Source organism: Esox lucius, chromosome 15, assembly GCF_011004845.1.
Source record: "Esox lucius isolate fEsoLuc1 chromosome 15, fEsoLuc1.pri, whole genome shotgun sequence".
NCBI classification, from domain to species: domain Eukaryota; kingdom Metazoa; phylum Chordata; class Actinopteri; order Esociformes; family Esocidae; genus Esox; species Esox lucius.
This window is the reverse complement of record NC_047583.1, coordinates 21,581,068-21,593,865: the sequence shown is the minus strand read 5'-3', so window position 1 is coordinate 21,593,865 and position 12,798 is coordinate 21,581,068. Positions and strand designations below refer to the sequence as shown.

Genomic DNA, 12,798 nt, shown 5'->3' with positions numbered 1-12,798 from the left:
AGGTTTTCTTAAGTTGGTCTAAGATGAGTGATCCAGGCACTAAGGCAATTTAATTGTAAGTTACCTCTACTCTTGTGTTACCTCTACTCTTGCTCTTAACCTATAATCGCCGTTTCCTGGGGACTGACATAAAAACGTATGAATTTTTGGTCGACACACACACACACACACACACACACACACACACACGCACACGCACGCACACTCACACGTTGGTTTTACTAACAATGTGAGGATAAGCAAATGAATACCATTAAATATTAGAGCTAGCCTGTAAGGCCTAGGCTTAACATGAACCATAACCCTGAACCCCATGACTGGGGGAAAGAAAACACTTGACAAACTGCTGACCGGCCAAATATCCCTACTGCATGATTTCCCTCGTTTTACTACAGTTGTGGTCCTCACTAAGACAGTAAAACAGAATCAGACACAACACACACAAAACACATTTTGCCAACACAAGCAGAGCGGGGAAACAAGCTTCCGACATGCTTCATGTCGTAATCTGGATGTACACTCTAAATCACATTAAGAAACGTTATTTCCCCTCTTTTGCGTCTTTCTTTATCTCTCTCGTTCCTCCTCTGACACTCGCTTACACACTGTCAGAAGCCTAAAAAGCCTCACCCACTAGTTTCACTGAGTTGAACTATTTCCTGAGCGGTATAAATAGGAAGGCGCGCACATCTGCACATCACATCAAGGCGTGGTTTAGAACGGACAGGTGGGCTTTCTGTATTACGACTTTGAACATTAGTTCAATACGGATACATCTTTCTCTAAGGGCGAACGACACTTAAAACTGCAATCATGCCGAAGTGCCCAAAATGCGCAAAAGAAGTTTACTTCGGTAAGATATTTGTATTTTGTACTTGAAAAGTTGCTTGTATTTGATTTGCTAAGAGAGGTGGAATTAATTATGACAACTTGACATATAGGCTCGAGTTATAATACTGTATTTCACATAGGGTGCAACGCTCAGACAATACAATAGTCAATATTTTTACCAACTCGTTTTTAGCGGTATGAAAAGCCAATGGGATTCTTAGAGATAAGTTAAGCAATTTCCTGCATTTGAAATTATGCAGCTGCTTTCTCCAAATAGAATGAACATCTCTACGGCTGCAAAAATGTATACAAACTTGAAATTAAATTAAAAAACGAATTTACTAATACGTGTTGAGTAACTGGTAAATGACTGTAATGTTGTTTATTACTTTGCCCTTCCAAAAACAGAAAGGCAACACAAATTCAATGCAGAAAACGTATGCACAGAATATCAAGGGAAAGTAGATTTTTCATGTTAAAAACATCTTGAGTAGGGCAGTTCTACTTTTTCTTTTTCTTAATCAGAAGGCAGCACTGTTTTAACAAGAGAGGGAAAGCAGTGATAAAACAAGGATGAGAGGCTATGGCAGGCATTAGGACACCCTAAAGCGTTGCTATATATCAGTTTATATAAGATGGAAATTTGTACAAGGTCAGGTTAGCAGTAGCTCCCTGTTTACATTTGAGGCATGGAGGAGTTAGTTACTCAACTCTTTTCATATTTGTGATTGTCAGGGAATGTGAGACATCTACTGTGTAGTGGATAATGACCCCTCATATCCATGTGGGCTGTGTACTGACCTTACCATTACCCTATCTGGGAGGGAACAAGGAGTCCTATCAAATAATTACAACTAGGATTGGTTTTAGACTGGTAACTCCCATGGAGAAATGACCTTTTTTACTCCATTTAGTTTGACTTAGTTGACGGAAGATAAGGAAAGTAATGTCCTAGGTTTAGTCCGGTTAGTCCTAAAAGCCTTGGGCCTCTCTGGAGATGCCCATAGGGACAGAGGGACTAATGGGTTCATCTGGCATAAAGAGGGATGAAAACGGTTTCGTTTGTCTTGACATTTCCTTCATCTCCAGTAGCTGAACTCAGAGTTAGTAATCTCTGGAGAGATACTAAGCAACAACATTAGGCTACATTCTGTTCTCTCCCTCTCTCTCTCTCTCTCTCTGTCTTTTTCTCTTTCTATTTCTCTCCCTCTCTCTCTCTCTCTCTCTCTCTCTCTCTCCAGTTAGGTTAGCCTGTCAGTCAGATTAATTGACCCTGTTGGCTAGGGAGCCACACTTTCCGTTTTTCTTCTCTGCAGATTAACTTTCCACCTTTGGCCAAGACAAGAGCAGCGATTTGTTTCAATCATTTTTTTATGTGCTGCAAAATGGCTCTGGGAAGGATTTAGGGTTTTAGAAGAATCCCTGTTAGCCACTGCCAAAGCTGCAGCTAAGTACTCTTCCTTAGGTCCCCAGAAATGCCTAAAACAACATTTTCCATTTTATTGCATTAAATAAGCACTGTGGGATCTTAAGCACACTAAATCCAAAGGAAGTTATTGAGTAAAAAAACTGCCAGTTGTAACATATCACTGGAAATGGGTTACATAGTACACAACTGAATGACATAGTACACAACTGGGTGACATAGTACACAACTGGGTGACATAGTACACAACTGAATGACATAGTACACAACTGGGTGACATAGTACACAACTGGGTGACATAGTACACGACTGGGTGACATGGTTAGCACATAGATGACGTAGTATACAACTGGATGAAATGTGCAAAATTGGGTGACATAGTACACAAATGGAGGACATGGTACACAAATAGGTGACACAAAAACAGGAACACCAATGTATTTCCTTGTCTCTGAGGCCTGGAGCGCCATTTCTTATGTAAATCTGACAGTATTTGACTAATGGTTTTCATTCAAGCCAGCTAATCAAGGATTTATTTATGCCTGGGACACCAATGTAATTTACTACCAGGATGAATTGGCTAGGCCTATTTTCTATCCTGATATCACGTTCCTCCTCATCTTCTATTCTCCTAAGCTACTTTTCATGCTGAGGTCTTTTGCCTGGCCGATCATGTCCAACCCCAGAGCATTCACCTCTCCTCCTAAGCCCTCAGATGGAAGCAATCTTGCTGCTTCTGCCTGGGTCAGTGACAGACCGGGGAAAGCACTGCGTTCTGCCGGAGAGAGGTGGGCAGAAAACCATAACACCTACTCACTCTCTCTTGAACGAGAGTGAGACAGAGACAGTGAGAAACAAAAGACTGAAACTAGACCGATAAGAGAGGGAGGATAGAGAATAAGCACTAAGGAGACCAACCGTCACAGTGTGCAGAAAAATTACTCAGTAACCACAAAGACGATATCAGTACATGCTTCTCTTAAAGGCCCAGTGCACGATAAATTCATTTTTTAAATGATATTGCCACACTATTTTCACTTTTATGACCCTTTCTGAGCAGTCTAAAAATGCCTGGAATTTTAGCCTGCTCAGGTGGGTTGGATATGTTGTCCTACTTTGATACTTTGAACTGAATGTAATAGCTCAATTACTATATGTTCTAGGTAAGCAAATGGCTGTTGACCATCATTTTAGGACTGCTTTTGTGAATCCCTAATGACGCAAACACACAGGTTTCGAAATATATTGCCATACAGTTTCTTTCACACAGAGAATGTGCGGTTAGTAACGCAACTTCGGCCCTTTCTGAATGTAACTACAGACGATAAACAGCAGACGTCCTATCAGTTTGGTTTGAATGCCATGCCTTGAACAGATGGGATGAAATATCAGCACACAGCCTTATTGGGAATTTATAACAATGAGGAGGAGCAACTGCATTGATTTTACATCTGACTTTTGCTAAGAACAAAGTATTTTTTTCAATTCAAAACATTGTGCAGTAAGTTATTTATATGTGGATAACATATGAGTAGAATCACTATCATACCTTAGTTAGCCAACATTCCAAGGTTGAAAGTGTTGTTGACGACATTGCGGGACATACATAAAACAACATTTTTAAGGACCTGTTTTGGCTCGACAGCACCAATCCTACAACTAGTGGCCAAAAATTCTTCACCTACGGCTGGGCGGCTTGGTGTGTGCAGGAAAGAGCTGCCATAGGAGAAAAAACAAAACCATGAAACAGACATTTCATACAGCTGATATGTGTTAAAAAAAAGCACTGTCAATCAATGTTGCCGATTTGAATGTTGATTTTGATGAGTGTGCTGACCTAACACACTGTGATTTGAATAAGTATGTCGACCTAACACACTGTGATTTGAATAAGTGTGTCGACCTAACACACTGCGATTTAAATAAGTGTGTCGACCTAACACACTGTGATTTGAATAAGTGTGTCGACCTAACACACTGTGATTTGAATAAGTGTGTCGACCTAACACACTGTGATTTCAATAAGTGTGTCGACCTAACACACTGTGATTTGAATAAGTGTGTCGACCTAACACACTGTGATTTCAAAAGGTGTGTCGACCTAACACACTGTGATTTCAATAAGTTTGTTGACCTAACACACTGTGATTTCAATAAGTGTGTCGACCTAACATACTGTGATTTCAATAAGTGTGTTGACCTAACACACTGTGATTTCAATAAGTGTGTCGACCTAACACACTGTGATTTCGATAAGTGTGTCGACCTAACACACTGTGATTTCGATAAGTGTGTCGACCTAACACACTGTGATTTCAATAAGTGTGTCGACCTAACACACAGTTATTTTGATAAGTGTGTCGACCTAACACAGTTATTTTGATGAGTGTGTCGACCTAACACACAGTGATTTCGATAAGCCTTAGATGCATGTTGAAAGGTGACAATGGTATGAGTGAAGGTAATAAGAAAATCAGGTGCCACAAGGGAAAACAGAACAGCTTCACTTACAGACACGTATCCCAAGTGCCATTTTCATTCAGTTTTAAGAGGGTGTTAAATGGGGTTGCAGGAACTTTTCCGTCCATCATTGCTTTCTGGGTTGGATCTGGTGAATCAAGGTTGAATGCTTCCTCGTCTGGATTTTTCCCCCATTAATTAGAGAGAGGTGTGTGTGTGTGTGTGTGTCTGACTGTGTGTATGTTCATTCATAGTAGTACGCCATTCATAGTGTTGCTTCACAGTGATGAATGTATGGTTGAATACAGGAGATGAACTCCTCTGTCTCTCCCTCACCTATCCAACGACAGGGACCCCAGGGGACTAAACACTGTTTTCACACACACACACAGACATATGGGCATCTGTAAGGGCCTGACAAATGAGCTGACCAGTCATAGCCAGTGATCAGGGGAAAAGTGAAGGAATGTTTCCTGGTTCACCAAAATTGACCATACTGCTTACTAGAGTGGTCCGGCAGTCTCAAAGACTGCCTCCAGAGTACCGTCATTACCCAGTGTGGGTTTGAATTTGGCCCACTGCTCTACCAGCAAAACAATCTCTGCTGTCCAATAATGCAGTAAAACACTACAAAAAACACATCTTTAAAAAAAGAATCAAGTTCTACAGAGTGTAGAATGCACTGTATTTATGTTGGCCATGTTGGTTCCAGGTTAGGAACTCACCAGTATGACTATGGTTGATTAACAGCCTTGCCTTTGTTAAACTGACACTAAATCACCTTACAGTCTGGCCAAAGGCAGTGATACAGGACGGCCTGGTTCCCATGTCTTGTTATTGGAAGTGGAGTATTATTAGTGTAGCTCATAGCGAGACCTAAACCTTGGCCCTGGTTCCCTTCCACACAGCTTTTACAGAGCCAGCTGGAATTCTGTGGGACTTACTGACTGCTGGACTGAGACACTGACTGACTGTTTTACTGACTGAGTTTGGTAAGCTTGCTCTCTTATTAGCATCAAGACTGTGGTGCTCACTTACAGAGCCCCTTGTCACACCTTCAGACTATGGTCAAAGCCTACAGCCTAACCGGAGCACCATTCTGTCCACTTTAGTCTCTCACCTCTATGGAAGGGAATTAGAAACCCTGTCTATATACTGAACATTTCTGAAAACCTACCTGTTTAAACAGTATGATATGCTCTTTTATTGGGGAGAAGGTATTATGGAACGTGTCTCATCTAGCTAACTTGAGATAGATGCACTGTGTGGATCTGGATATAACTGTCTGCCAAATGACTAAAATGTCAAATATCTGTCAAAATGTCTTCCTGATTTTGTGTAATCACGTATGTATCCCTCCCCCTTATGTTCTTTCTTTTCTATTGAATGAAAACAGACAGAAGTTGCCAGAATAGATTATTTCTGGCATTAACTAAATCACTCTACAAACATGTTTTGATCATTTACAGTAATATAATTTCAACGTTTGTGAGTAAGACTTCAGCTGCACTTTCATGTCCAACCATATCCACAATTGGTAGAAATGTTGTTGCACTCTGGTTGTTTAATTGTGTTTTTATTTTTTTTTAACAGTTTTGTGCTCTCAGCACTTCCTGACTTAGGCTCGGATGTTTATGTCTGTCTGTGTGTGTGTGTCTGTGTGTGTGCGTGTTCGTATGAGTTTTTAGTATCATAAAAAGAGCAGCATTTGTCTGTCATCAGACACAGATGGTGTGTTGACCCTCTCTCTCAAATTGCATTGCAGTCTGAACATCTCCACTCATAAAAATACTGAAACACATGACTTTGTCTTTCCTGCCTGCTTAATGGCCATCAACGTGATAATGGCTGTAACAAATTGTTCCTCAGCTCCGCCCAGCGATAAAAATACATTCTTTATCATGTTTTAAGGGGGGAGAATAGGGAGGGAATTGAGGGCAAATTCCTAAGGGAGTCTCCTTTTCTCAGACACAACCAAGCACCACACCCTCCAATGTTCTTGTTATTACAGGTGCCGTATCTTAATTTGATCGCCCCATTGTTGCTGGAATTGTCCTGCACATCTTGTTGTGTGTTGAAGATTTTAAAAATCTTTACAGTTTGTAATCTTTGATTACATTTTTACATGAATCTTACATAAAATGTGAACCCCCTTTTTCCCCCATGAATTGATACACACACAATTCACATTTTATGTGGCTTCAGAATTATTTTCATGCTGTGTGAAAGTGGCTCAAATTAAGATATGGCATCTGTAACTTTTAACGTTCAGTCAGCTATGTGCGGGAAGGCAAATGTGCTGGATGGGACTAGATTATGTTGAAACATGGAGCTCACAATTCCTTTAGGAAAATTCAGCCTCGGAACAACCCTGCATCTCCAAATCAAATCAAACTTTATTTGTCTCTTGCTTTGTTAACAGCAGGTGTAGACAATCGATTGCAAATACGCAGAGTTACAGAGAGAAAGATGTAGGCATGTAAATTACAAAATGAACGTCAGAAATATCAGAAGAAAAATCGTAACACAATCCAAATCCAGATGGTGCCGTGTGGGAAGAAGCTGTCTTTGTCCGCTAGCTAAACGGCTCTAATTCTTATTTGGTCTCACAGCGGAGAGAGTGACCTCACTGGGGAAGGACTGGCACAGGCCCTGTCTGAAGTGTGAAAAGTGTGGCAAGACCCTGTCTCCTGGATCTCACGCAGAGGTCAGTCAGCGCACACACACACACACATTTCTCATGCATCTTGTGCAGATTTATTAGCAGACAAGTATTAATATGAAAAATTTAACGATATGGGAACAGTTTAGATATGTTCCCTTATTACAGATCCCATTTCTTATTGAAGTACTGATGAAAGCCTACATCCTGTGGCATAAATCTTTGATTTTTTTTTTTTTTTCATTTGTTAGATAAGCTGGATACGAGCACACGCTGGCATGTTTAGTCAGCCGTGTACTAATTCAACTTCAACCATTTCTTTCTGTCTGTCTGTCAACCTCTCTGTCTCACCATGTAGCATGATGGCAAGCCGTACTGTAATAATCCCTGCTACTCTGCTCAATTCGGGCCTAAAGGTGAGTTCTTATTGATACTGTTATGTCTGCAGGTAAAAGATGCCTTTCCAAATTGAGAGATCGCACCCCACTCTGTTATCATATACCCATAAATGACCTACTGTTATGTGTTTCCGGTTCAAAGAACATGTCAAGGGGACAAGATAACGATTCTTAGTCAGGCCCAGTAAGAACGTTGGGGTTTTCATATGAATGTGCAGATAACAACCCAAAAGTGGGCCCGTCGGACCTGTTGCATAATCGTAAACATACAAGATCAGTAAATGGGCTTAGATGTCCAGAGTGAGACGAAGTGGTTTCCGTGGCAACAGAAAACGGAGGTGGTCCTAGACAGTCATGTAGCCTGGTCTTGATGGTTCCTTGTGGTGGTTAAGAAGGGCTTGTGGAATGGGGTCAGGGGCTACTGGATTTTCCATTGTTATGGTTCCGCTGTTCCACTTGTCTCATTTCCCCCTTGTAACTTAACCCCCGAATGTTTTGACGACATGCAGTATTCATTTCCCAAACGGATTATTTTCCCTCTCTTTTTGCTTACTCTCTCTCTTCTGTCTGTCTCTTTTTCTACATCTCTCTGTTTTTCTCTCTCTTCCTCACAGGATTTGGACGTGGTGGAACTGAAAGCCACACATTTGCCAAGTAGACCATCTCAGGTACAGGACAGTGTATGTGACAGACGTGGAAATGCAAATATTTTTGTTGTTACTTTACTCTATTTTCACACTTGTCTTTATTTATATTACCATTCATATTAACATTTATATTATTACTTTATTTACTGTACTAATGCTTTATTCCATTGCCTTGAGGGAACTGACAAAAAAGCATTTTGTTGAAAGCTTTATACCTTGTATTTATTATATGGAAAGAAAATAAATATTGTAACATATAGTCATTAAAAAATTGAGAAATCACATTCGAATAGATCTTAGTATAGAAATGAAACAAATATATTGACATTGTACAGTCACCTTCACTATCAACCTACAGTATAAATACTACAAATAGAGATGGTTGGTAATTAATGGTATTTAACAAAATTCTAATGTAACCTGTTTTCTCTTTGTTTGCAGTTTAATATACCACACCAAATGGGTTACAAGAAGGCAACTCCACATTCTACCGCATACTCCATACTGTACTTTATTAAAGGAAACTACCAAAAAAGTAAATGTTTTGAACTACCATTTATGTTATTTTTAGTTTTAGTGTTGTGTAGTCTAGAACACTTTGTCCTAACACAGCAGAGCAGTTCTCTGGTTTTACTAGAGGTTGGAAAGGTTATATAATAACTTCCTTTACTTGTTTTTAAATTCTGTTGATTAAAAAATTAAAAAAAATTAAAAAAATGTACTCTCTTATTCATTAATTCATTGTCTGACAGTCTGGGCCTTAACTGTGAGATGTTGGTTAAAACTGGCAAATGTTGTAGGACTGTTCTTTGAGATGTACTATTAATTGATATTACAAGAGGTGACCAAAATGTTAGTCATAGCTCCCTTTCTTTAAGCATAATAAAATTAGGCTGTCGATAGTGAATTATTTATTGGAAAGGTGCTTTTGAATTTTGTGTTGCCTGCTGTACAAGAAATTATTCAATTTTTTAACATTTATTATTTATTCATTTATTCAATAGTTTAACAGCCTTAAAAAATCTGACATTTTATTTCACAAAGAATCTACCTAAAGTGGCTGAAATGTCACAACAACACAAAAGTTTCCTTCTACATTCATAAGACTTAACGGCAGTTACTTTACATACTATAAAATCTGTTGTTATTGTCCAATCCTTGTCTACATCTTAACAAGTATCATTATTCTACAACACAAACACACATTTACAAATACAATACAGACACACACACACACAAACGTTGGCAAATTTTTTTTGTGATACAAACCTGAGATCTTGAAAAATATGTTTAATGTATTATAAACGTAATGTTATGAGCATTTCACTTGCTAAACTAACTTGAGCGTGACAATGTTCTCCCTAGCATCTACAACCCCATTTCAAAAAAAGTTGGGACACTGTAAAATGCAAATAAAAACAATGCAATGGTGTGCAAATCATTCATCCCTATGCTCCAAAACCTGTAGATATTGTTCAGCATTAATGGTGCCTTAACATGTTTTGTGCAAGTCACCCATGCCATGTGCACTAATGCACCTCCATACCATCACGGAGGCTTTTAATCTGTGTGCTGATAGGAAGCCGGATGGTCACTCTCCTCTTTAGTCCAGAGAATGCGGCGTCCATGATTCCCAAAAATAATTTCACATTTTTCACAGTTTTCCACTCAGTCCTTAAATGAGCTCAGGCCCAGAGAAGGCAGTGGCGTTTCTGGATCTTGTTTATATCTGGTTTCTTCTTTGCATGGTAGAGTTTTAACTTGCATTTGTGGATGCAGTGATGTACTGTGTTCACAGACATTGGTTTTACGTTTATTGGGCACATGTTGAGTACGTCCTACAGGTCACACAGAGAATAGGGAGATGTGGAAACGCATGAGTGAAATACAGCGGGATGATAGGGGTGGCCTCTTAATTATTTGGTTATGAGTCTTTCTGGGCCTCACACTAAGCTACCAAATGTATGTCACATGACCGGACATTTTGTTAAATCTAATACGCAATACGTTCTATCTCAGATTTGATATTGGCCAGATGTGTAAGAAATAATTCAATAATATTTCAGTATGTTGGGTTATTCAGAATAGAGAGCATGGCTGGCTATAGTCTTATGGTATGATATTTCAGAAGGCAGACAAGTTGTTGAGAGTTACTCAAGGTGGTAATTGTTACTGTGGGTCTTTTTTAATTTGGTCCAGTGTTGGTTAGTCAAGAAAAGGTATATGAAAAGGATATTTAATTATTAAATGTGACCTTTTGATATGTTGGTTGGCCAGGAGTGACGTGGACAGACACCAGGAAAGATAATGTGTTAATGGAATTGTTTCGGATTGATACATGTAGCTTAATGCTCTGATTACGAGTGAATAAGTAATAGTGTTTAAACTAAGCTAAATTATAGGAACTTACAATGGGCATAGTAGAAGTTCTAAATTAAGCTTCAATCCGTAAGGCCTCAATGTGGGTCTCACGACAATGTACAATTATAATGTTCTAATCTGGTAAAATATAGTCTCATGGTCTTCTTACAAAAGGTTAAAACATGGTGTTTTCTCTCTCCTTGTATATTGTATAAGTGGTAGTATGAAGAAGACCCACGGTAATAGTCTCTAACATTAAGAAAGACACACTGTGTCCCACGAGGACTGAATTTGAATCCAATATATTCATAGCCAATAAAAGAGGGTAAAACAGCTAAATCGAATTTATTCCCCACACCTCTTATAAATGCTGAATTGAGTCTGGGTAAATAATGTAAGTTCTCTTTGTTTGAGTTGCTAATGATGACTGGGATGGCCCCAACCATTGTTTTCCATTTAAATCAGGGTAGTCTATGGGGTAGGTTTGTGTTCAGACTGGTCTCACATGGGACAATTTATTCAACATGAGCTTATTCAGTTTTGGGATAACATTAAACGACAGCTAAAAATATTTCCTCTCTTTAAATTTTTACATTTATGATTTTGAAACCAACTAAAGTGAGGGTAGAGACCCAAAGTCATCCCCCATTGTTGATGATAACATAAAAATGGAATATACATGAATGAATGAAAGACAAACTCATAAAACAATTAATAGACTTAAAAAAATAAAAATAAAGTAACCTAATGTTAAATAAAAAATACACTAAATATTGTATCTCATCAATACAATACTAACATTCAGGAAGGACCTGATCATTCCTTCACAAACGTTTGGTGATATTTGATGACATATTTTTACAATTCGTGACTATTGAAAATGTGATTAGGCCTGTAACATTAATCCCATTTGGTCTCAACTAGAAAGAAATGAATATAGCCTAAATAGCTTTAGGAATTAACTACCGTCTAGGTTTTATATTCTGAGGAAAATATTTGTGGGATGTAATAACATTAAAAAGGGAAGTTTGGCTGTCTTTAAACAGTAAATATGACCGACTGTTCTAGTTACGCACATGACGTCAACCTCCGCTCTTGTAAAGTTTGGACCCAGCCAAACTCCATGGCAGCACCCAATTTCCACTAACAACGTTTCCTGCTTGCTCTACAAATATCCAGGTTTAGTTTGACTAATAATGTGACTGATGAATATGATGTTTAAAGTATGTAACAATGATGTGTTTTGCTTGTCTCTCCTCTCCCTCTCTATTAATCGTGCTTATTGAACACTGATGGATCTGAACGAGCGCGAGTTGTTTCGTGTTCGCCCCTAGTCTTCTCTTTTTCTCCCTCCTCTTTTGCCCTCCTCTGTCTGCTCTGTATGAGTGACATTGGTAAAAGAGAAATGGCTCCAGCTCCTTGAGATGTCTCTGCGAAACTCGTCTGCCCAAGCGTCGCCATAGTTTACACACCTTCGTTGGAGGTGGATCTTAAAAACCTTTCCTATCAAGATCAGAGATGCTAATAATGTTTCTTTTACTCCTATTCCACTGATACGGGATTGTACGTACTTGTTTCCTAGATGTTTGTTCTGTGGTTTAGTTTAATTTGGTGGCTTTATTTTGACTTATGGTGTCATGGTAGCCCTTGACAAAAGTTGTGTAATATCTACATTTCATTGACGAATTGGCTATAATGTCTTATTGGCTTAAAATCATGCCACATGATTATTCTACCAAACATGCCACCTTCAATACCCATGGCCTAGTTGCTTTTAAATTTACGGGCCTGTCTTTTTCACTATCTTTAACAATCTCAAACAATTAAAGAACAATGTCTCATTTCTTTACTTTCATATTAGTGATTGCTGATCTTTGCTATTAGTAGTTCATGATATGTCTTCAAATCCTTTATTTTAAATTCATTTTCTTTGCTTTACACTTCTTATTGTTTCTCTCTCAGTTGTCACTGCTTTTGTTTCTGTAATCATGTAACTGCATTTCCTCTGGGAAA

At 38.8% G+C, this 12,798-nt stretch overlaps 1 protein-coding gene across 2 annotated transcripts; it reads left to right on the top strand.

Annotated features, from left to right (window-relative positions):
- The first annotated feature begins 679 nt into the window (after positions 1-679).
- crip1 (cysteine-rich protein 1) lies at positions 680-9,022 on the top strand. Of its 2 annotated transcripts, none has more exons than XM_010897291.4 (5): positions 680-853; positions 7,330-7,424; positions 7,738-7,795; positions 8,392-8,457; positions 8,866-9,022. In XM_010897291.4, the coding sequence occupies exons 1-4, from the start codon at positions 814-816 to the stop codon at positions 8,433-8,435; spliced, it is 237 nt and encodes a 78-aa protein (XP_010895593.1). In that variant the 5' UTR covers positions 680-813; the 3' UTR covers positions 8,436-8,457; positions 8,866-9,022. The 2 variants fall into 2 exon arrangements, with proteins under 2 accessions (XP_010895593.1, XP_010895592.1); XM_010897290.5 differs by having other exon boundaries at positions 686-853; positions 8,392-8,445.
- The last annotated feature ends 3,776 nt before the right edge of the window (positions 9,023-12,798 follow it).